Consider the following 26103-nt stretch of genomic DNA (forward strand, 5'->3'; position numbering starts at 1 on the left):
GGTATAGTATTCTTGGCTGAAAGTTCCTCTCTTTCCGGGCTTTAAATATTGGGGTGCACTCTCTTCTAGCTTGTAGAGTTTCTGCTGAGAAATCTGATGATAATCTAATAGGCATTCCTTTATATGTTGTACTCTTCTTTTCCCTGGCTGCCTTGAGAATTTTTTCTTTGTCATTGGTTTTTGTCATCTTTATTATGCTGTGCCTTGGAGTGGGTTTGTTGGGGTTAAGAAAACTGGGTATTCTGTTTGCTTCTTGAATTTGAGGTTTTAGTTCTTTCCACAGGCTTGGGAAGTTCTCATCTATTATTTGTTTGAGTATATTCTCCATTCCATTTTCTTTCTCTTCTCCCTCTGATATACCTATTATTCTTATGTTATTCTTTCTGATGGAGTCAGACAATTCCTGTAGGGCTTTCTCGTTTTTTATTATTTTTGAGTCTCTTTCTTCTTCTCTCTGTTGTGCCTCAAGTTGTTTGTCTTCTATTTCACTAATCCTATTTTCTATCTGGGCTGTTCTGTTAGCTAAGCTTGTTACCTCGTTTTTCAGCTCGTGAATTGAGCTTTTCATTTCTGTTTGATTTGTTTTTATAGTTTCAATTTCCTTGGTAATATATTCTTTGTGTTCATTGAGTTGTTTTCTGATCTCCCTGAATTGCCTTTCTGTGTTTTCTTGTATATCTCTGAGTATTTTTAAGATTTCTATTTTAAATTCTCTGTCATTTAGCTCCAAGGCTTCCAATATGTTAAGTCTTTTCTCCATAGATTTTTCCACATCTATTTGTGTTACCTCTCTTTCTTTTGTATCCATAATATTCGATTTCCTCTTTCTTATTGGCATCTGAGGGTGGTCTTGTTGATAGCACTAATTAGAATTAATAAAGAGTAAAAAGGAAAACAAAAAAAGGTAAAACACCCCACAAAAAAAAAGTAATATTTATTATTTCCCCCTTTTTTCTTTCTTCTCTTTCCCTCCTCTCCCCTCCTCAGTGAAATAGCGTGATGACCTGTGAATTATATTATGCTAAATGGAACAAAAACTCCTTATAATGGAGGGCCTGATTTGGGGTGAAGAGTTCAAGGGGCAAAAAAAGGGAGTAGGGACCTACTAAATGCCAAAAAAAAAAAAAAAAAAAAAAAAGGAAGAAAATCTTAGACAAGCATAAGATGATTTGCTTGTAAGTGATGGTCCACTAAGAGATATAATGAGAGGGATAAGAGGGAACCAGAAAAAAGGAGAAAAAAAAGAATAATAAAGAAAAAAATAAAAATAATAAGTAAAAATCTGTTGTATTAAGTGGAGCGAAGACTAAATACGATGGAGACCTTGGGTTGGGAGGAATGCTAGTGAGTTAAAAAGCAACGTAAAAGGTACCCAAAATGCCACAAAAATAAACAAACAAACAAACAAAAAAACAAAAACAAAAGCAAAAAAGAAAAATAAAACCAAAAAAAACTTTGAGTCCCAAATTAACTAATTTGTTCGTGATTGAGGATTAAATGGGAGGAAAAGTAAAATGAGAAAAGAAAAAACGAATAGAAAGGAAAAAATAAGAAAAAGAGAAAAACGAAGGAAGAAAAAAAGAGGAAGAGAAAAAAACAAAATAAAGCAAAACGAAAAAAAACAAAAGAGGAGAGAGTGAGAGTTAAGTATTTTGGAGTATAACCTTAAAGGAGGGTGAGGATGAAGATAAGAAATAAAATGTAACACTCATGGGTAGTGTAGTTCAAGAAAAGGGAAGCATAAGATGGGCAGAGAATAGAAGGACCGAGGTGGAGGAAATAGAAATAATAATAATAAAGGCAATAAGATAGAAGAAACAAACAACAGCAAAAAAAAAAAAAAAATTAGTGGAACAAGTTGTAAAGTCTGTGGATTTTTCTTGATTTTGAGAGGTTAACTTCTTCCTTTTTCTTTTCTCTCCCTCTTCCTGGTCGGTGACTCTGTACCCCAGGCTCTGCCGCTGTGTCACACTTAGGTAGGGATTTGCAGTTGATGGGGTTCTATGGCAATGTCATATAATTGGCTTTAGTCTTGCTGGTAGTCAAGGCTTGTTGGCGTTTGCAGGGTCCAACTATGAGAGAGTTTGCTTTCCTGGAGTCTCTCTCCTAGTCCCCCCTTCCTGAATTAGCAGCCTGGTGATCCAGCTATAAGGCTGCTACTGCTTCTGCCTGGGGAGTAAGAGGCTCAAAGAGCTAGGAAATCCCCACTCTATCCCCACTCAGCGCAAGGCTTTGGGAAAGGCTCTGGCAGTCAGGGCCTCCAGTGTAATCAGGCGGGGGTGGGAGTCGATTGTTGTCAAGGTGTCTGTTCAGCGCCTAGCATTCAGTTGGACCACTCAACCCAGGCTTTCCACACTTTGTAGCCTGTTTTGGCTGGGAAGAAGAGGCACTAGTCTCTGCTTGCAACTAGTGTAGTAAAGATCTTATTATCTGCCAAGTCCCTCTTGTTAGCGTTTATCCCTGAATATGGAGGCTCTATCAGTCAGAAGTTGCCCCTGCCCCTTTAGCGAGAGGCACTAAGAAATATCACGCCTCTTATCTTGGATCGCTGAACTGAGAGAGATCTTATCAATTAGAGCCCGTGGGTGCGCAGATTTCATGGGTTAAGCTAATTTCAGTGATTGGGTCCGCAGCTGTGCTCCCGAAGGTATTTCAGGCTGCCTGCGCGCCCCTCCCCCAATGCTTTATTGTTAGCTTGAATGGCTGGGTGAGGTGCCCCGCCCATGGAGAGAATCTCCCAAGTAGGGAAGACCGCCCTGGCGCCTCTCCCGCTCGCCCCGCCGCTGGCGGCTGGAGCGCACCGGGCGCAGGATAATGGGGCACCCTGGGTGTGCGGGCCAGTAGGGAGCACCGGGCGCAGGATAATGGGGCACCCTGGGTGTGCGGGCCAGTAGGGCACGCGTGCGAATGGGGTGCTCCAGGCACCGGTGGCTGGGGACTCTCACTCGCAGTGCGCGGGCCGCTGGGAACGTTAGCGGACAACACCAAATTTTTATTGAATAATGTCTAACATACACGGGTCATTGTATGGCTCCCATGGAATTACATTTTAAAATATGTGGCATTCATGGCTCTCTCAGCCAAAAACTTTCCCGACTCCTGTTCTATAGGCTACCACATTCCTTGGCTTGTGGACCCTTCATCCATTTTCAAAGCCATCATTAGCCAGCCCAATCTTTTTCATGTAGCTATATCTTTAGTTTTCTTTCTTCCACTTTTCTTTTTCCACTGAGGACCATTGGGGCCATCCATATAATCCAGGATAATATCCATACCAAGAAATCCTTAATTAATCACATTTGTAAAGTCCTTCACAGCATGTAAATTACCATATTTACAGGATTAGAATTGTGGAGATCTTTAAGGAGCCATTACTATGCACACAATAAGGGAGATCATGTTTTATTTAATAACTGAAAGAAGATCAGGGTGCTGAATGCAGAAAAGTGGTATTGGATGAGGCAGAGAAGGTGGGCAAAGACCACTATATTTATAACTCATAAACTACATCAAGAGTTTTGATCTTTATTCAAAGAACACTGGGATGCTACAGAAAGGGTGACAGAACAGATGTGGTATTTTAAAATATCCCTCTGGCTACTAGGTAGAAAATGTATTTTAAAATAGCAGAGGTTCAGGGCAAAGATGATGGTGGCAGGCAACACCAGATATTCAGATCTTAATTAAGATTATTATTCAAATTACTGAAGTCATTTCAGATCTTTCACTCTTAACTGGGTGATTCTCTCTATGACTTGGTGAGATGCCCACCTGGGAGTGTATGGAGAAGACAAAATATTACCGTGCACCACGTGCCATTTATATAGAGACAGTACCAGGAATGCACGGTAAGCTGATTATACCTAAATAAACGTCTAGTTTAAGGAGAAATACAAAATGAAATCCAAAAAGAAGAAAACTCAAATAGATTAAGAATGCTTGTAAAGATTGAGAAAGGGAAGAGAATTTGAAAATGAGGTGACAGAGGGGGCAGGATCCAAACATGTTGGGCTTTTGAGACCATTTTAAACATTTTGGCTTTTACTGAAAATAAAACAAAAGATATGTTTTGATAGTTCTGAGAAGAGGAGCACCACAGTTTAACTTTGGTGTTAAAACTGGCAGGTTATTTTGGAAATGGACAGAGTGTAGGGGTGAGCATGGAAGAAGAGAATATTTAATCCCCAGATGTCCAAAGTGCCTCCACAGGGCCCTGCCCTGACTGCACTCTTAGCTTCTGCCACAGCTGATTATCATCGCCTGTCCTTATTTATCTTTTCCTCTGAATTATGAGTTTCTTGAGAGGAGACACCAACTTTATCTTCTTGCACTGCACTTTCCAGAAATTAGCATAGTGCTTGACACACAATAACTGCTGAATACAAACAAATTAAATTAGTAAAATTAGCACTTATCTTGTGGTTACAGACATGCCATTGGTGTGATAGGGAGAGTCTACTGTGGTTATTTATGCTACTAATACCACTCATACATTTATTTTATTGTGTTTATTTTTCTACGTAACCATTTGTTATTTTCTGACATTAACTGGTTGGTGTGTCTCATGGTTCTGATTCAAGGAGAGGGGGAAGAAGGACATGATATTCATATGTATATAGCCAAGCATACATCCCAGGCATGACTTCAAAATGGTAGTTCATTCTCCTCACAAATTTGAGAGAAAAGTACAATTACCTCCATTTTACAAGAGGAAACCAAAGTTTAGACATGTTAAGTAACTTATCTAAGGTTACCCACTAAGTAAGAGCCAGAGTTTAAATTAAATATCTGCAAAGTCCTTGTTTATCTCTCTACATTATATAGATAGATATAGATATACAAGCAAAACAAAATAGATGGGAACTTTTAAAAGACAAATATGTTACTTACCGGAAAGTATAGAAGCAGAGACCCAAAAAGGATCGTTTCCAACAGGATGAGGCCTGATGCCCTGATGCTCTAAAACACAAAATGAAAATGTCATCGTTAAACTTACATTTCTAGCTATGAAAGAATTGGTGCTATTGTGACAATGCATTGTGATCAGTGGGACAGCATTCTTTGCAAAAAAATAATTGAAAACTGGCTAATACATCAGACAGGGGAGAACTGAAACATGCAAAAAGATTGACTACAAAACTGATGATAGACTTTAATGATGCTGCCAGTGCCTTTGTGGAATTTAATTCCCTAAAATTTGGATCATTGAACAGTCTAAGCAACCAAGAACACTAGCTAGAAAATTCTTTCAACCCAACTAATTCACAGACACAGAAGGTCTTGTCTATATTTATGAAACATCAGCTACAAGAACATATTAAATTCTATCCCTAATCCATTTCACAAATACCTGCATGATGGTTTCCGCATATACACAAGGTCTTGGCTTCTCAGTAGTCAAATACAGTCCCCAAACTCAATAACAGAGTTCCACTATGTGAGTAATAGAAATCATATTAAATAACAGAGGAATCTCACCTGGTAAACATGCTTATTCTCAACTCAAAATTCACAATCATAAGTTGATATTCAAGTAAATTTTCTAAATATTTAAAGTTTGCTAAGATATTTGAGTCCATTACTTAAAAAGAAGTATCAGAAAATTCTAATTCTTCTTCTAAAACCATGGTAGGACATTTCAGACAAATAAGAAAAACTGTATGTAATCCCTAAGAAGAACTTAGAGCTTTCATTGATTTAAGAATTTGGGAACAGAGGCATGGAGACACGGGACAGATGGACAGCTTTCAGAGGGCTGGGGATGAGGGGAATGAATGAAAGACTGGTGAAAGGATTAGCCAAAAAAAACATATACACATAACACACAGATACGAACAGGGTGGAAATAGCCAGGGGGCAAAAGGGATGTAGGTAGGAGGAGAAGGGAAAAGGGGGGTGGTGAATGGGGATGGAAAGAAACTTTTTTGGGGTGGAGAGTGCATGATGTGGTGTGCAGATAGTGTTATATTGACTTATACACTTGAAACTTGTATAGTTTGGAGAACCATATTATCCCAATAAATTAAAAAAAATTTTTTTTAAAGAAAGCACATTAACATAAAAAAATAATTTGGGAATAAAGAAATAACTTTAGTCAGAGCACAGAGTCGATTATTCAAGTGGCTTCTCACTATTAGTCATTATTTTAGCTAGTAGATGCTTTTACTAAAAAGATCATTTCTATTAGCAAGCTTGAAATAAATTTTGTGTTGGCAGAATTTCCAAGATAGCAAATTATATTCCTACCTAATTATGAATAATTTATGTGTAAACTGAACTAGAAAATTCTACATTAGGTATGCAAGAAGTCTAAGCAAAGCCCTTCTTAATTAATATCTATTTAACACTTTTTATTCAATATTAACTGTATGTATAAAATTATTAAATGGTATATTTATTCTTATAGATGAATAGAAAACTGAGTTATCTTTCAGCCTCACTCTCTAGCTTAGAATCCATAAAGCCTAAAAAATATAATTCCAGAATTTACAATAGAGGTGAATAAATTCCACCTTCATCCCACATTCCCCATTCCTTAACATTTACAATAAAACAAACTTTTGAAGGTTTATAATAGTCAGATATTAAACCTGTGGACTAAAGAAAAGGCCTAAATTTATTACACAAATTTTATCAAATCATGTCCAAGTCCATTTCTATATTCTATACTCTTTGGCTGCAAAGTATAGACATAGGACGAAGCACATTTTGTCACGAGAAGATTTGATAGGATGGAAGCACCTGAGGAAGCTGTCGCCACAAGCAATAAAATGGTAACAATGCTGAAATCTGAATTTTTAAAAATAATTAAAATGGCCTGTCATTGTTTCCTTGATTCTACATGGACTAACGACTTCATTTATTTTTTAACGTGTTTAACCACTGGAGAAATGAATATATATCTTGCAGAGACAGTGTAGCTATTTTGGATCACAGTCAATTTCTTCAGCCTTGTAACAATTAAAATTCCTTTCTATTACAAAAGGAACCTCTAAGCATGGAGATATTTTACACAGTGGAACATCAGAACGTATGATGAAAATACAAGAAAGCAACAGAGTAAGATTCTGAAAGGAATGAACTGGCATGGGTTTGGATGATTAACCAAAACTCTATAAATCTTAATCATTTACAAAAAGAATTAGCTGCACTAGCAGGAGAACAGACTCATGAGCATTACTTTTTCTTTTAATCCTTCTATTTCTGCAGAGAAATCCATGGACAGGAAAATTACAAATGAAAGCTGACAAACACCTAATTAAACACTTATGCAATGATAAATTGGAAGCACGGTGTAGAAGTCAGTCCTGAGGAGAATCTTAACATTGAGCAGTAGGAGGACGTTATTTTTCAGTAATTTTACTTCTAGTTATATAAACAGATGAGTGCAGACTACATCCAATTTGACAGACTACATGCAATTAGTTTCTCTCAAATCTGTGGTGGAATATCAAAACACCAATTGGACTTAGAAAAATTTGTCAAGGAACAATTTCTCAAAATGTGTTTAGTTAAAACAAATATCAGTTTTGCAGAAGAATTCTCAGCAATAACAAAAGGTCCAAAAAAGCAGAGGATTATGGTCAGGACAGAGATTCCCCAACTTAAATATAAATCATCCAGAGAATATAAATTCATGGAATAAAACACAGGGGCTTTACACCCAGAGGGTTCAAAATCTCAATATTGGCTGCTTATTAGCTGTGTGACCTTGAGCAAACTGCTTGACTTTCTGCACTTCAGTCTTCATTTATAAAATGGATATAACAATGCACACCTTGCAGTACTGCTGCGGGGTGGCAATAACGCTGCCTGGCAAAGGCAGCTACTCAGTCAATGGTGATTCAGCATCAGCCCCTCATGGGTAGACAGAGGATGTGAGGTCAACAAGCTGTCTAAGCCACTCAGCCAGTGGATGACAGAACAAGGACCTGGCCTGCGTGCAGCTGATTCCCAAGTCAGTTTGATTTTTTTGTACATCCAACCTGATCCTCAGTTGTGTCCTCACCCAAACTAAAGGGGAAAGAACTGTAAGTTATAGTACAATAACAAAAACAATTAGTATTACTAGAGTATTTAAAAACAAACCACAAGTAGGGAGTTTGGTTCAGATGTTATAAAAATTTTACTAGTCAACTTAAAATTAACATTAAAAGATATTGTCACATTGCCTTAACTAGGAATTCTTTCTAATTTCTAAAACTTTACAAGAAAGCCCATTTTTCCCATGATATGGTCATTGGTAGCAGAGTTGTTTTTGACCTTTTGGAAAAATAAATTCATTCAAAAAGTAGTCCAGAGTAACTTATACATAGTTTCATATTCTTTAAAACAGTGCAGCACACTAAATTAAGGGAAAAATAGATAATATTTTATACATGTGAAATTAGAAATAACAAGTCACTCACTATTAATATCATTTACCACTTATTACTGGACAGAAATTTCTCCTGTTTGCTTTTGCAGGATTTCCATGACGTGCATGCCAGTTCACTCTGCTGTGTCTCGGATCATGAGAACACAAAGAGATGTTCCTCCTAGTGCCTCATCTTTCAAAAGTTCAGTGCCTGATTTTATGGTTCAAAGTTGATGACTATCACCACAGCTGCAGAGATGCAGAATAACTTAGATACGTAAGAGGGAAATCTCTGAACAACCTTTACTTAACCAAGCTTATCCCTTGTGCTTATGTCCAAAATAATTTAATACAGAAGCATTTCCTACCAGGCTTCTCCCCTTCTCTCAGCCCACTTCTGCTAAAAGGCAGCTAGAATGCGTTCCTGAAATGTGGACAATCATGTCCTTATTTGTCCTCATTTTCCCCCTGGCTTCTTTGCAAAAATACACAAAAATAGCGCTACTTTTCTGTAATCTATTTAAAACTTTCAGCTCCCTTTCTTTTTCAATACTTCTAAATATAGTAACTTTATTTCACTTAATGGAGTTAATTCTCTAAGAGTCAAAAAGTGTATAGAAGTAAATGGCACACACTAAGATATTACAAAAGAATCTTGCCTTGGGAAGAGTTACTGTACATCCTTAAATAAAGTGGCATGAAATTCCTGAAACAACGTATGTCATTTGCTTAGACTTCTATTATTGACTCAAAGCTATTGAGAGTAGTTGATATATTTTTCTTTTCTTTTTTTTCTTTTCTTTTTTTTTTTCATTTTTCTGAAACTGGAAACGGAGAGGCAGTCAGACAGACTCCCACACGCGCCCGACCGGGATCCACCCGGCAGCCCACCAGGGGGCGATGCTCTGCCCATCTGGGGCGTCGCTCTGTTGCATCCACAGCTATTCTAGCTCCTGAGGCAGAGGCCACAGAGCCATCCTCAGCGCCAGGGCCATCTTTGCTCCAATGGAACCTTGGCTGCGGGAGGGGAAGAGAGAGACAGAGAGGAAGGAGAGGGGGAGGGGTGGAGAAGCAGATGGGCGCTTCTCCTGTGTGCCCTGGCAGGGAATCGAGCCCAGGACTCCTGCATGCCAGGCCAACGCTCTACCGCTGAGCCAACCGGCCAGGGCCAGTTGATATATTTTTCAAACAAAAAGATCACTGAAATCACAATAAATTTCTCCTCATGAAAAAAATCCTCATAGAATGATGATTAAAATATAAAATATTAAGTATTATATTTTAAAATTTGATTTTAAAAAGGTAAAACACTGCATACATTTTCGAATATCACTCTTTATATTTGAGATAAATTCAAATATTATTTAGTCTTACATTAATAATTTTTTTAACATAAATATACTTTAGACTTGGAGAAATTCAAGAAACTTCATGAATCATTGCTTGGTTTTATCTGATTGCGGATCTTAGCAAACTTTATACACTGCTTACAAAAATTAGGGGATATTTCAAAATGAATATGAAGTGATAAAAAAAAGAAGCATATGATTTGTTTTATTAAACAAGAACATCAGAAAAGCAAACAACAAGTCAAAGAAAGTTGTTTGATTATGCAAATGAGATGTAAAATCAACTTTTACTTCATTGGTGAAAATGCACTATACTAAGGGCTGAAAGTACTGGAGTATCTGCATGTTCCCTGATCCTCTAATTTTTGTGAGCAGTATAGTTTGAACATTGTCTACTCTCAGATTTTTTTTCTTCTTAAATTTGGTATGTTAAAAACCCATCTGCAAAGTAACTGCTCTAAAATGCTACTGCTTGCTCATAGGCATAAACCCATCAACATCAGCTAGACATCATCATCTCCTCAGTCTTCTTAAACAGGAAAAAAAAGAACAGGAACAGAATTGCTCAGAATTGTAAAGCTTTTTTCACACATTTTCTGCATTCTGTAGAATGTTTGGAGGGGTACGAAATGGCTAGACAGTGTGGAAAACAGACATTTCATATTTCGATATGTGGAGATACTTGTCTATCTGCCTTATTTTATATTCCGTATTTTAACACAAAAGCTCCAACTCTGAAATATGATGATCATTTCAGTAAATAAACTATAGGTGATTCAATGAGGTATATGAGATACCCCTTATTTGAAAAGAGGAGCAAGCAGTGCAGACATGGAAAATAGCGGTGTCACACTTGACAAGTGGAAAAACAATGGTGGACTGTGAAGGGCTGGGGACACAACTGCCACTTAGTGCGAAGATGGTGATGACAGGGACTCAGACTTCTCTCTAAAATGGCATAAATGTTTCTAGATTTTCTGGAGTAGACAAAATTCTCATTTCCCTCAAACTTGGGAGCATCAGAAGAACCTATAAATGGGTTTCATATGGTTTTTATCATGGAATTTAGTCCACACAAAGTGGATTATTCTTAACATTATTTGCCAAAGACAAAGTGGGAAAAAGGAAGGGGCATATTAGCCTCCTGCTTACATTTTAATTGTTCATTTTAACCATTTCTTTCACTAATCTCTGTTATTTCAGTTAGTCTTAATGTTTATTAGCAAATCATAACATGTTAGCAATGAAATCACCTTGATATTTTACTTTTATACATTATTATTAACATTGTTCAGCAAAGGTTTTTCAAATAATAAATTTATTTTTTAATTGGATAATAAATGTTAACCCTTCCAAAATTCAAAAAGGTCAAATTAAGGGAGGTGTATATTAATGTATTTTTTTCTCTATGTTATAGGATCCTACTTTAGTTACTCTCTGTCTTAAATATATTATACAAATGCATTAGGATTAGATTATCAACTCAAAAAAATAAGAAAAATAAAGTACATACAGAATTTGACAGTACAGAATTACTGAAAAGTTGAAACAGTGTTATAAAAATTCTTTAAATAGAAATATTTTACAATGTAATGGGTTTTAAAAACCAATTGTATTTAACTCATCAAAACTAAACTATGGCTAAAGCAGTTTTCTAGAAGTAATCAATTTTTGAAACTTTTTTCAGTTAATAACCCCAAATCTACACAATCAGTCTAAACCTCTTTCTGAGCTCTAGACCCTGTTTCCACATTTGCTTATCAGAATTACCAACAGGCACTTGAAAAACTAAATTTTCCCAGTCTGCTTTTCTCTTTATATTTCCTGTCCTGGGTAATGGTAATCATTTGCCTATTTGTAGTCAAACTATCACTAAAATAAACATTTATAGGCTAGGGAAAAAAAGAAGTGGATTTTGTGACATATTTAGGGTTTTACTGTTAGTATTTTACAGAACTTCCTCCCCCCCAATTTTGTTGAATGACTAAATGAATGAGTAAATAACTGAATAAATGATTAAACTGTAAGGTAACATGCATGCTGACCCATGTTTATTCAAGTAGAGGAGATTTCTCTTTAATCCATGGGCTCCCCTATGATTTAGAAGAGGATAATTTAATAAGAAAAGGAGAAAAAAGAAGAGAAGGAAGAGTGGAATGAAGTGGAAGAAACCATCTGTTTCTTCTATTTGGTTTAACATACTACTAATTCTTTGTTTCACAGGAGTGAGAGGGCAGAGGCAGACCCAGACTCAAACATCAGGAGGTCACTGTCATCTCTGCTTTCTCATTCATGCCTTCCCTTCCATCACTGTACTCCCCTGGCCCCTCTTCCACTTAAGACAGCCGTGCCTTTATGCCACCTCTTCTGTCATCTCACCCAGGCCTGCCCTCATCAAGGATGGCAAATATTTCAAAGTGATTCCCTATTCTTCCTAATCCCCAACTTCTAATTTCTTCCATGCCTTAATTGTACCTACCAGTTATCAATATAAACAAAAGGGACAGAATAAATACCAATTAGAGTATTAGTTATTAATACTAATTTAATGGTGCTCCTCCAGGCAGGACTTTGAAGACAAAATAGATAACCAACATTAAAGTCTAAAGGCAAAGTTCTTGAACTCTGAAAGTTGAGAGAGCGAGGTTGTTAGCACAGTGAGCCTTCTGGTGTGCCCCCACCACACACACCAACACCACTGTTTATGACTGCCTCTTCTGTGACTGTTCCTGTAATAAACAGAAACCAAGGTATCTACACTCAATCCGAAACTGGGAGACCCACCATCCTCATCTCTTTTGAGGATTGTTTTAAGAAGCAAGTCATATTTCAAAAGACTCTTCTATTTCCAGTTTTTCACGTAGATGGTGAATACACAATACAATTTACAGATGATGTATTATAGAATTACACACCAGAAACATATATAATTTTATTAACCAATGTCACCTTAATAAATTCAATAAACAAATATTCTTAAAAAAAGAATAAGTCTATCTAACTACAACTACCACCCATGTGTGCCTCAGTAATCCCTATAAGCCTTTGCTGAGGGCAGGCTAACTGGGTAGGTTTGCTTCCTTTATTCATTTCTTTCTTTAAAGCCAATGTTTGTGTAATAAGGAAGTTGCCTTTGAAATCCAGCTTTCATTATGTGTTAGGTTTCATGATGTGCTGTGTAGGTGTGACTTCAATGTCCAGAACAGCAGCTGTTTTTCACTCCCATGAATAAAGTCCATTTACTGTGGTTTTCTCTTTGTTTCTTTCTTGGCTACATTTTTAATACTGTAAAAGAGATATAAATGAATAAATTCTGGGAATAAAAATGCCAACTTGCAGGAAAAGAGGGTATAAATCTAGAACCACTGTGTGGGTAAAATAAGGACTTAGAAGTGTATTTAGCATTGCCGGTCTGCTCATTCACCGCCATGTTTCCCGGTCAAAGATACTTCCTGACTCTAACAAACTGTTGACAATAAAAGTGGTAGTAAGTAAAAATGACAATAATAATAATAATAATAATAATAATACTGACAGTTGAATTTTTGTATCAGCCATTATTATAGGCATTTTATATTAATTAATCCTCACAAAACATTTAACTCTCACAACAAATATAGCTATTATTATTATTGCCACTTTATGAATGATGAAAGTGAGGTTAAGAGATGTTTAAAAAGTTGCCCAAGGAAATGGACAGAATTGCAATCACATGCTGAATGTAGCACCTATCACTTTCAAAATCCAACTCTGTAAACTATCATCTAAAATGGCATCTGGCTAATGGTTCCCAAAGCCTTTCCCGACCTTCCTCTGAAACAGAAGGACACCTGTGAGATGGAGAATCACAACGCTGCTGGGAACAGGGATTCAAAGCAGATGTACAAAGAGGAATAAAAATGCGAAAAAGTACTCATCCTCACAACTAACTGGGAACAGTAAATTGAAATTACATTCTTTCAGTTTTAACCCATTAGACTGAAAAAGTTAAAAAGACTGATCACATCAATCACCTATTTGAATGCTGGCCAATGGGTGCTTTCATAGTAATAGAAACACAAATTGATGAAGCCATTGTGTGAGCAGTTTTGATGTGTTTATCAAAGTGTCAATACTTGATTATACCAGAGACTTCACTTCTAGGGGGTTTATCCTTAAGGGTTACTTGTATGTCTGCACAAAATATATGCACAAGACTGTTTACCAAAGAACAATACCTGGTGAAAAAATTAAAACAATTGGAATATCCATTCATAGCAGAGAATAGAAATTATGGTTCATCCATACAATGTGATATTATGCAGCTATCGAAAAAAAATGAGAAAGACACATGCACAGGCAGGGAAAGAGCTCTGAGGATGTTTTAGAAAAAAATGTAATAAAAAAACCCTTTCTTAGCAACTGCACAGTGTGCCTATCAAACCCCGATGGTACAGATTCTCTGGGAAGGAAGCAGAAGCAAGAGGAAACAGGGGCTTTTATTTAGTACTTTATATTTTTCTTTACCTGTTAATTTTGCACAACTAAAAATTCTGAGTGTCAACAAAGGGAAAGAAGAAGAAAAATAAGGCAAAGAGACAGGCAGATACTTATAGTAGGTAAAAAATACAACAAAATAAAATCAAATTAGAGTCTATTGACAAGAGAGTTAATTGGCTCTGGCCAGTTTGCTCAGTGGATAGAGTGTTGGCCTGGCATGCAGAAGTCCCAAGTTTGGTTCCTGGTCAGGGCACACAGGAGAAGTGACCATCTGCTTCTCTTCCCGTCCCCCTCTCCCCCTTCCCTCCCTCTTCTCCTCCGGCAGCCAGTGGCTTGGTTGGCCTCAGGCACTAAGGATGGCTCAGTTGATTCAAGCATCAGTCCTAGATGAGGGTTGCCAGGTGGATCCTAGTCTGGCCCATGCGGGAGTCTGTCTCACTATCTCCCCTCCTCTCATTACAAAGAAAAGAGAGAGTGTGTTAATTATAAGCTACAAGAGGAGAGGTATTCAAAAATCATCTCTGGGGTCTGGCATGTAGTAAACACTTATACTTATGAGGGAAAAGATAAATAAAGGCTAAAAGGAAGGGAAGATGAAAAAAGTAAAGTCGAGAGAAAAAGGGATAAACACAAATTTATCATGTAAAGGAAAAATAAAACTCAAATTGCCAATATCTGTCAAAGTGAAATTTAAGGTAAAAAAAAGCATGAAAAGAAAAAAAAAAACCATTTCATATCTATCAAAGTTATCTTCATGGAACCGGTGACAGTCAGAAAGCCTGCACCTCACCCACCACTGCTCCTCTAGGCCCGCCTGGTGCTCTGACCCCTTAGCTCACTGCGCAGGAGCCTCAGCTGACCTGGCAACTCTCCCGTTCTACAGAGGCAGCTGTTCTGCACCTTGCAGCTGTCAGAGCTCATCTGATTCCCTCACCCTGGCCCATTTCCACCTCCCTCCCTCACCCTCCTCTGGCTCACTCCAACTCATTCCTCAAGTCTTAGTTTCCCTGACATTTTTAAATTGGATTTATTGGGGTGACACTGGTTAACAAAATTACAAAGGTTTCAGATGCCCAATTCTATAACACATCTTCTGGACAACATACTATGTGTGCACCCACCAAGTTCATTCTTTGTTCATCACTATTTATTCCCCCTAGAGCCTCTTCTACCCTCCCCCACAACTTCTAGCAATCACCACACTGTTGTCCGTGTGCATGAGTGTTTTCTTTTTCTTTTTGTCCTTCCTTGCTCAGTCCCTTTGCTTCCCTCACCCAGTTCCCCAACCCCAACAACAGCTGTCAACCTGCTCTCTATCTATGAGTATATTTCTGTTTTGCTTGTTAGTTCATTTTGCTCATTAGATTCCACATATGAGTGAAATCATATGGTACTTGCCTTTCTCTGACTGGCTTATTTCACTTAGCATAATGCTCACCTTCAAATAATAAAGATTTTTTTTTAGTACTTTCTGTATGAGGCAAGGTGGTAGACACAGGAGTTTCAAAAGATTTTTCTGAACCACCAAACTGAGTAAGTTTCTCTATGTTTTATGCTCCTTGCACACAGTACTCGCATGAGTGGCATACTTAACACACCTGAAATTAACACTGAAAGCAAAGTTCAAAAGCAGGGGTCCCCAAACTACGGCCCTCAGGCTGCATGTGGCCCCCTGAGGCCACTTATCTGGCCCCCGCTGCACTTCCAGATGGGGCACCTCTTTCACTAGTGGTCAGTGAGAGGAGCACATTGACCATCTCATTAGCTAAAAGCAGGCCCATAGTTCTCATTGAAATACAGGTCAATTTGTTGATTTAAATTTACTTGTTCTTTATTTTAAATATTGTATTTGTTCCCGTTTTGTTTTTTACTTTAAAATAAAATATGTGCAGTGTGCATAGGGATTTGTTCATAGTTTTTTTTATAGTCCGGCCCTCCAACGGTCTGAGGGACAGTGAACTGGCCCCATGACAAAAGTTTGGGGACTCCTGTTCAAAAGGATCACTTCCTAACAGAAAAACATCTACCACAAACAAACTGCCAAATCTTAGTGATGAGATAGGCATTCTTGTTTAAAACCAGGCATAAGATAAGAACATCTGATATTAATATAGGGATTTTACATTATTCTGCAATTTCTCTTAAATACAATAAGAAAAAGAAATAAGAGCTATAAAGACTGGAAGTGAGACCACATTATGATCTGACAGGAATTTCTGAGTCACTTATAAGATTTAATTGTAGGAATTTTTTAGGCACAGTATTATTCACATCTGGAGAAAATCAGTAACAATTCATATTTTGAAAAGTAGACAAACAGTAAAATGAATTATACAGTGTAATAATATGATATCATAAAATTCAAGATTTGGGGGTATATTTAATGACAAAAGAGTATATGATTATAATTATATATAAATATATTTATATTCATTATTTTAATACCAGATTGTTGACTTAAACAAGTGATTTTTACATTATTACTTAAAACATTTGATATTTTTCAAACTCTGTAAAAATTATTTGTATTGCTTTTACAATAGATCACCTTAAAACTTTAATCTCACAAAAGGTTTTAAAAGATTAAAGTGATAGCTACCTTCTAGAACTGTTAAAATTAAAGAGACTGACAGTAGCAAACACAGAGAGAATTTAGAGCAAGTAGAATTTCCATACATTGCTCATGGGAATATAAAATGGAATTTAAAACTGTACAAACACTTTGGCAAATAGTTTGGCAGGCTTTTATAAAGTCAATAATGCATGGCCCTGTGACCATGCATTTCTACTTTTAGGTATTTATCTAAAAGAATATCTGATCATAAAAGACTTGTAAAAGAATGTTCAAAGCAACTTAACTTATAATTTACCTAAAAGGGGAACAACCCAAATATCCTTTCAACAAGAAAACAGATAAACAAATCTTTATTATATGCGACTTAAGTGTCTGTTTGTCACTGATAGCTTATTGGTTGCTTGCGTAACTGTACTAGCCAATGGGGTGAAGTTGCCATGGCTGAACGGAAATTGAGTGGGTCAGGGAGAAGGTGAACATTTGTTTGCATTGGCAATCATCTGCTTTTGAAACAATTTAAGGCTGAACGCAAATTGAGCGTGTCAGTGGGAAGGTGAACATTTGTTTGTATTGTCAATCATCTGTTTTACATAAAAACTACGTCTTAACATAATTTCTTTTAAGAATGCCTCCTAGAAAATACAGCACTGAAGAGGAGAGAAAAGGAGCTAAAGCTGCACAAAAACGGCTTTCTCGACAAAAAGAAACCACTGAACAGAGAAAGACAAGGCTTGCTTCCATCGCAGAGCAAATGCGTCTTTCTCGGCAAAATGAGACTGATGAGCATAGAGAAACAAGGCTTGCCTCAGATGCAAGACAAAAAAGGCTGTCTCGACAAAATGAGTCCCTTGAACAGAGGCAGGAGAGAAATGCAAAAAAACGACAGAGTAATGCTGACCGAAACACAAAAAGGATTAAAAGAGTAGAGGTTCTCCAATTGAAAAATAATGTCATAATAGCTAAGTCTTTGACTGGCTCCTCTAAAGGTGAAATACATGTCATTCCAAGAATTGATTTGGCTCCATCTCAAACAGGGTTGCCGTTTCAATTGAGATGTAGACAATTTCCTGTAAAACTTGCCTTTGCTATGACCATCAATAAGTCTCAGGGCCAAACGCTTAAGTGTGTTGGCATTTTTTTACCTGAGCCTGCATTTGGACACGGTCAACTTTATGTTGCCTGTTCAAGAGTTCATGAAAGAATGGACGTAAAATTAAAAATAATTGATGGTCCTCTGCAAGGCGACCTTAAAAATGATGGAAAGATCTACACAAGAAATGTTGTGTACAAAGAGATCTTTGACATGTGAATTAACATTTTATTATTTAAATCATCTTTATTTATTGAGCTAGCAGTGGCTCTTGAGAAATGTTCCGCCAATGGTTTCCTTCATTGCACTCTACTTTAAGCAATTAAGCAAGTAGAAGGGGGAAACCCTGTAGGCCACTAAGCAAAGGGGCATCCTCACCGCCTGCCCTGGGTAATTCAGTTTGAATTAGAAGACACCTTTGCACAAATCATTTTAATTACAATTTATAATATCTAGAACAGCGGTCATTTCGTATGACCGCCGGGCTTTCTAGTTATGTAATATTCATACAATGAAATGCAACTCAGAAACAGGAGGAGGAAAAAGCTGATCTCCATGACCAAGATGAATTTCATAACTATATATACTGAGGAAGCCAGACACAATAGCAAATATATTGCATGATACCATTTATATGAAGTTCTAGAACAGGCAAAGCTAATTTATGGTTATAGGAATCTGAGCAGTGGTCATCTCTGTTTGGTGGTGGAGAGAGACGTGGGAATTGACTAGAAATGAACATTAGAGAAATTTCTGAGGCTAAGGGAAATTTCTACATCTTGATAGGGGTGTGGATTAAATGGGTGTCTGCATTGTTAAACTCATTGCACTATACAATTAAGGTCAATGTACATCACTATGTAAATTATACCTTCATAAAAAAATAAATAACAAAGAATTTGAAAATCACACTAAGGTGGTTAAAAACAAAAATCAATAGACCTTTAATTACTCCTCAAGTATTGTGAAGTTGGTGTCACCAGTTTGTAAGACTCACCACCACACAAGTGGTAAACTTGCAAAGGAACCTGTATTACTTAATTTTATGGTAGTTCTACCATTTGTATTCAATTTGCATATTCTCTTAACTTACATTTAAGCCAAAGACATTTCCATATTTCTGATTCATTTACATTTATCTGATCACTTTGCAGAGATAGAAGAAAGCCTACAAGAAAGGGGGTGAAGAATTGGCAGAAAAAAACTTAGAGTCTACCCACACTCAACAAAAGACTGGAAGCACCACACATAGGGTAATAATTAAATATATAAGCTCTGTGGTCTTTATGACTGAGTTTTGAATGCTGGTCTGCCTGCCACTTACTGACTCTGTGTCTTCAGGCAAACTTTATTATATTAGTATTAATTTTCATTTATTTTAAAAAGCTATCAAAAATTCAAGTTAAATTCAATTCTATAAGAATACACTATTTATAAAAATGTACCTTATTTATATAAAACATATCTGCCTGCTCATTTCTCAGAGAACATAAAAATTATTTTGAAAATAGTATCCAGAAATTTATTGCTAAATACTGGTTTTGTTCTTCTTTAGGTATAAACAATTCTGCCATTTAATGAGTTCTTAAATTCAATTCTGATATGAATGAGTTTCTGCTAATATAATTCAATTGGGTTTAAATTTGAAATAATATTTTTTATGACTTTTCAGCTGGTAAGTCACTCTTCTTTCAGACTTCAGATAATGCTGTTTCTAAAAGGGCACTTAAAGTACAATTAAAGAAACAAAAACCTCATTTGTCATTATTAAAACTGACAGAATATTTTGTTTGATTATCCTCTCTATCTTATCTATCAATTTAAAATATCACTATAATTAGAAAAAAGTTTCTGATTTGTTTTATGGCTAATATAGAAAAAAAGTATATCTATTTGCTTGTGAACATTCAAATTAATACATATCAGAGTGTTCTGATATTACTTAGTTGTTATAACTGGTTTTTGGCAGACAAAATTTTAAAATAGCCAAATATAGAGAAAACAGACGACAATACTGTATTATATACATCAAACTAGCTAAGAGACTAGAACTTAATTATACCAACCACTAAAAAGAAATAATACAATGTAATAGAGGTGCTAATTATCACACCAGTGGTGGTATATCACTACACATTATAATATGTAAATGTATCAAATTAAAATATTGTACACCTTTATTTACTTTTTTAAAGAGTTTATTCAATTTTTAGAGAGGAGAGAGAAGGGGGCAGGAGCAGAAAGCATCAATTCCCATATGTGCCTTGACCAGGCAAGCCCAGGGTTTCAAACTGGTGACTTCAGGGTTCCAGGTCGACGCTTTATCCCATGGCGCCACCACAGGTCAGGCAATATTGTATACCTTTAATATACACAATGTTATACATCAAATATATTTCAATAAAAATAGACTTGAACTTGATTTGAAAATGTCAATTTTGAAATAACTTAATAGATTGTTTTTGGTTTATGTGATTAAAATGACCATAATCACATGTCCAGCCATTCACACAAAAATATTAAAAGTTCTAGAATAACATCTATGAAAATGATAGACATTTTCTGTAATTTTCCTGTGGACAAAGTATGCTGTCGAGAGAATAAAGATAGACATTAAAACAAAATGGGTCCAGGCCCTGGCCGGTTGGCTCAGTGGTAGAGCATCGGCCTGGTGTGTGGAGGTCCCGGGTTCGATTCCCGGCCAGGGCACACAGGAGAGGCTCCCATCTGCCTCTCTACCCCTCCCCCTCTCCTTCCTCTCTGTCTCTCTCTTCCCCTCCCGCAGCTAGGCTCCATTGGAGCGGGGATGGCCGGGGCGCTGGGGATGGCTCCTTGGCCTCTGCCCCAGGCGCTGGAGTGGCTCTGGTCAAGGCAGAGCGGCGCCCCGGAGGGGCAGAATCTCGCCCCCTGGTGGGCAGAGCGTCGCCCCCTGGTGGGCGTGCCAGGTGGATCCCGGTCAGGCGCATGCGGGAGTCTGTCTGACTGTCTCTCCCCGTTTCCAGCTTCAGAAAAATGCAAAAAAAAACCCCAAAACAAAAAAACAAAATGGGTCCATTAATGCAAAATCAGTTAAAAATCTGTCTAAACTATATTCCAACTCTCCTATTTTTCAATCATTCCTTTTGAAAAGCAAGAGTCTCACCATATGCCTGTAGTCTGAAAACACATGTAGTGAAAGCTATTCTCAAAGACTTGCAAAATTTACAGATTATGTTACTTCCTGACTCATAGAGAGCTGTAGAAAAAGAGAAAACGTATTTTAAGGCATTTCAACACTAGTTCTCCTAATATGAGCAAAATAAATAAATCAATCCAAATGGACAGGAAGGTAATATGATTACTTTCTCTTCCTGAATCTAAAAATACAAAGCCTTAAGGTGATTTAAATTTTGGATTGAGATTAAGAACAGGATTTTCTTATCTAAACCATCCTTTGGTGATATATAACTGGAGTCTGCCCCTCTTCTTTATGCACTTTCTTGGGGGCACCCCTTCCATTCCCATAGCACCAGTTAGCACCCCATTGTGGTAAATCAAATCTATTTCTAGTTCTGACCTCTCTTCTTAGCACCAGTCCTGGCTATTCCAACTAGACGTTCGTGGATAACGATCTGGGCATGTCCATAACCAACCTCATCTTTGTCCATTTCAATCTGTCCTTTGAAAACCCCTTTCTTTGATGATGGCTCACAAAGTGAGGAAAAAATCAAATTAGAAACTTGAGAGTCATGCTGGACTCTTCCTCCCTCTCTCATCACCACTGCCAATATCATGTAATTTTTATTTCCTAATTGTCTTTGGAAATAATTCCCTTTCTCCCATCTCTAGTGTCACTGTCTTAAATCATATTTGTCTTGATTTCTCCTGCACACTATTATAACAGATCCTTAAATGGTCTCCATATTTCCAGTCTCACCATTTTAGGTTACCTTCCACATTCAGCCAGAGAGGTTTCTGTAAAATACAAATGTAACTATGTCATTTCCTTTCTTAAATCCTTGTGATGATCTGCTACATATAAATCCAAATTTCTTATCTCAGGATGTCAAGCTCTTCATGTTCAAGCCCCAGCCAGCCTTTCCAGCCTCATCTCAAATACCCCATAACCATATGCTCATTCTATCTTGCTCTTTTTAATCCCAAGACTTTGTAGAATTTGTTCATATGGAAAATTCCTATTCCTTTCAAAGCTCTTCAAACACTGCTCTTCTCTGAATGATGTCCTGATGTTTCCATTTAGAACGTGTCACACCCTCTATATATTGATGCTCATTGACTTATTCTCTTATTATTCATGTGTTGGTGTTTACCTTCTTCACCACCCACCTGGAGCTGCTAGAAAACACCTCACAGGAGGCAGAGCACACTCCTGTGGCATCTAAGAAAGGCTTTGTGCTCCGTCTCCATTTCAAGTTTAAATATGAACTATGTTGTAGGTATCATTTTCCCCCAGTTTGTAATAACCACAGAGCTACATGAAGAATGTGTATGATTTTTAAGATGCTTGTTTAGACATCAGGAAGTTGAGTCTCCTCTTCATGGAGCTGAGTGAGCTGGAGTTTCCAAGAGTGGGCCAGAAGCATAGATACTGTGACTAATGTTCTCTAGTGACACTACCTCAAGATCATGCTGATTTGAAATTTAATAATATTATGGATGGAGTTTTCTAATTTTCTTCTGGAAAAATAATAAAGAATGAATTTTGAAAATTAGAATCAAATAGAATCAATTTGAATCAAATTCCCCATAACATTTGGTGTTTCGATTTGTTTTGTTTTATCTTTTTGTTTTTCCCCAATAGTGACACTGTTCCCAATAATGTTTGGTATTTGGGTTTTTTTCCTAATAGTCACATTTCCCATAATATTTACTATTTTGTCTTTATTCCCCATTCTTCCATTCAATGCCCCCCCACACACACACACACACGAGTTTTTACTCTCATGGATTATTTGGTTTTTTAGGAAAGTCATTATCACAGATTGAGGTGGAAGGAGTTATTCCAAAGCAGTGATTCTCAAGAGATTAACTTTGCCCCCAGAAGATATATGACATTTTCTGGACACATTTTAAATTGTTATGACAAGTCATAACAATCTAGTGAGCAAAGTTTAGAGATGTTACTTAACAATGCATAGGACAGCTCCTCACAACAAAAATTATCTAGTCCAGAATGTCAATAGTGCCAAGGTTGAGGACCCTGTTCTTCAGAAAAACTACTCCAAACTGCAATAGGACAGAGAAAAGAAGTTTGATCAGAAATGAGAGTTTAGAAGAAGCTTTATTGGGAGTGAGGGATGAGTTGAAATCGGAAAGACTAGAGGGAGAAAAAATGTTGAGTAGGTGGGGTGTTAATGAAGGTATTCTTCCAAATAGGGGAGATCTTTAGGGTAAATGTTTTATCAAGTGACAGAAGAGTCTGACTGAAGTGCCAAAAAGAAGAGGAGAGAAGTTGATGTTTAAGCTGTAGAGAGACAAGTCAATCATGTTGGTACTTCTAAGGGTGGTTCAGGACTTTGGTCTCCATCCTAAAGCAGTGAAAAGTTATCACAGAGAAGAGTAAAGGGATGGGTTTTTAAATGATAAAACTGAATTTAGGAAAGATCTCGGCTGCAGGATAGAGAAGGTGAAGGAAAACTCAAATGTAGGAGGATACCATAAACATTTGGGGAAAAGATAATGGTATCTTAGACGAGGACGGTGGCAGTCCAGATGGAGAAAAGTGAAGCCATTTAGGGGAGGCAAACCTGACAGGAGTGTGTGACGGACTGGCTCAGAGAGAGGGACAGAGAAGGGTATGGAGGCAAACCTGACAGGAGTGTGTGATGGACTGGCTCAGAGAGAGGACAGAGAAGGGTCAGAGGAGGCTGCGGGCCCTGGTTACTCCCCACGAGGCTGGCGGCACTCCCCGAGACAGGAAGGAGTGAAAGAGGGGTAGGCTTGGGAGAGGAGTTGGTTTTAAACATGCCAATGTATTGAGACAGACAGAAATATCAATTAGGCAGTTGGGACTATGGGTCCGAGAGCAGAGGAAATGTCTGCGATTGTTTAGGCAGAAGTAAATAGGAAAAGAGAGGTCTGGGGTTCAACTGAACTCCAGTTGCCTCTGTTATTTACATGTGAAACCCATCTGCCGTCTATTCTGGTTACACCTGTTCCATGTAGTCATGTCTTTTTGCTATTTCCCATATTTATCTCACTGGTGAGCCACTGGTGTCTGCCTTCTGCATTGTAGCTTCATTTGTTGTTGTGCCTAACTGCACATTTACTTTCAGGCAAGCTTAAACTGTTTGCTTATTTGTGACAAAAAAAAGCACAAAAACCAAACCCAAAGCCTCCTTTCCACCAAGTGCAGCTTTTACTGTCTTCGTCAGTCATGTCATGCTGCTAACACCCAAAGTCCATTAATCCATGAAGGACTGCTTTCCTCCGTATTTGATTTTTTTCCCCTTTTTTAAGAATCAGCTTTTACATCTGTGCCCTCTCTATAATTCACAGACATTTTAAATTAAAATTTTCTTTTAGCTATTTCAGTATCTGGGGTAAAGAGCTGAGGCATGTAATTTCAATAAGTGAATCCTGGGCAGTTCACCTCCCATTGCACTCCGCGGCCTCTGAAATTCATGGCCCTCAGGGAATACACCAGCCTTTGGTTTTATTTCTCTGACTGAGGAAAGCTAAAACGAGTAACTATGATTTCTAAATGGTTGAGTGCCTCTTGGACAGTGAAAAGCACAAGATTAATAAACAAAAGTCTCATTTCTGCCTTCCTGAATGAGAAGAACTGTTTTTAGGTTTTATTAGAAGAGGACATAGGGATCATTTTTACTTTGTAAGTCAATGGTTTCCATCTTGAGAGGTTTATGAGAAACACCTGTGACAGTTTAAAAAATTATATATTCCTGGAGAACCCACTCCAAGAAACTCATTCATAAGATCTGAGAAGGGGTCTGCTCACTCAAATTTTACAAACTTGTGGAGGGGACTCTGAAATAGATTGCTTAATAGACGTAAGTGACACCCACCCAACCCAGCACATGAGGCTTCATGGAAAATAAGTCACCCACCAGCAATGAGTGTCTAATGATGGTGTCTAAATAGGCCAGACAGGGCCTAGCAGTCAGGAGGGTGAGAATCATGAAATGAATTCCAAAGCAGAGAAGGTAAACCCCCAAACCACAGAGCCAGCTGCAGGCAGAGTGGTTCCTGGCCCTCCTGGCCATGCTGTTCTCATTCCCAGTGGAATCAGGTGCAGAGGCACCTGTTCCCCAGAGAGGGGAGCAGGACAGGGCAGACCGGGGCCCCAGTGAAGCACTGTGACGCTGAGTTAAGGGGCTGGCGTTGAGGTGGAAGAAAATATTTGAGGGGTGAAAGAGTGTTGAAGCTTACAGACAGAAAGTAGGTAAGCAGCAAATATGCATAAAAATGGTTCCCATAATAATTATGTATTAAATTTGGACTGCTTTGGGCTGATAAATGCTATGATCTTTTTATTTATTTTAAGCTGCTCTATTATTATTCGCCTCGCTTCCCTAAACTTTTTTTTATTATAAGGAAAATGAGGGCAGATGTTTTAAAAATGAGACTGTGGGTGCTACCTCTAATCTATTTTAAATTTGGGTCCTGGAGCTAAAAATTACTGACTACATTACTGAAACGTCAAAAATGAACCTATCTGAATATTATATTCTGAAATAGAAAATAACATACACTCTTAAGAGTCCTCAGCAGTATTATAAAATGCATTAAACTTAAATTTAGTAATAGTTTATAGAGAAATGATGAAATAAACAGAGAAGTCATGAGCATGAGTAAACAAGCTTTACTCATTTTTGAGAAATTTGAATTTCTCAAAAATGCTGCACATTTCTAGGACTGTGAAAAATAAATTGCACCTTGCTAATTAGCATTATGAAGAAAATTCAAACCTCACAGACTTTGCAAAGCCAAAAAAGGGAGAGAAAAGGGGTCAATGAGAATCTATACTTCTCTTGAACTTGACTTTTTCTCAAGTCTACTCAGCTTGCTTCCAAGTGAAATAAATGTCTCCCTGTCAAGCGTATTTCTTAGGCAGTATTGGTAGGGTGCTATTACGGATAATTAAAAGGAAAAATGGAAACCCATGCTTTGCTTGATAAACACTAACTGGCAAGCAATTAAAATGGAGGTGTTGTTTGAGAGGCCTTGTTTTCTCTCTTACTGGCTATTACAATACAAAGGAACTCCCATTAGGGCATGGTCAATAGCACTTTTT

General features: G+C 37.4%; 1 protein-coding gene across 1 annotated transcript in view; it reads right to left on the reverse strand.

The window, feature by feature from the left end:
* Positions 1-26103, reverse strand: part of GPR158 (G protein-coupled receptor 158) — a 509338-nt gene that overhangs the window by 150205 nt on the left and 333030 nt on the right. Inside the window, exon 5 of the mRNA XM_066385278.1 lies at positions 4891-4959. Within this exon, the coding sequence (XP_066241375.1) occupies positions 4891-4959 (69 nt within the window). The remainder of the gene's footprint in view (positions 1-4890; positions 4960-26103) is intronic.

The sequence above is a fragment of the Saccopteryx leptura genome, chromosome 5 (genome assembly GCF_036850995.1).
Source record: "Saccopteryx leptura isolate mSacLep1 chromosome 5, mSacLep1_pri_phased_curated, whole genome shotgun sequence".
Classification (NCBI taxonomy): Eukaryota; Metazoa; Chordata; class Mammalia; order Chiroptera; family Emballonuridae; genus Saccopteryx; species Saccopteryx leptura.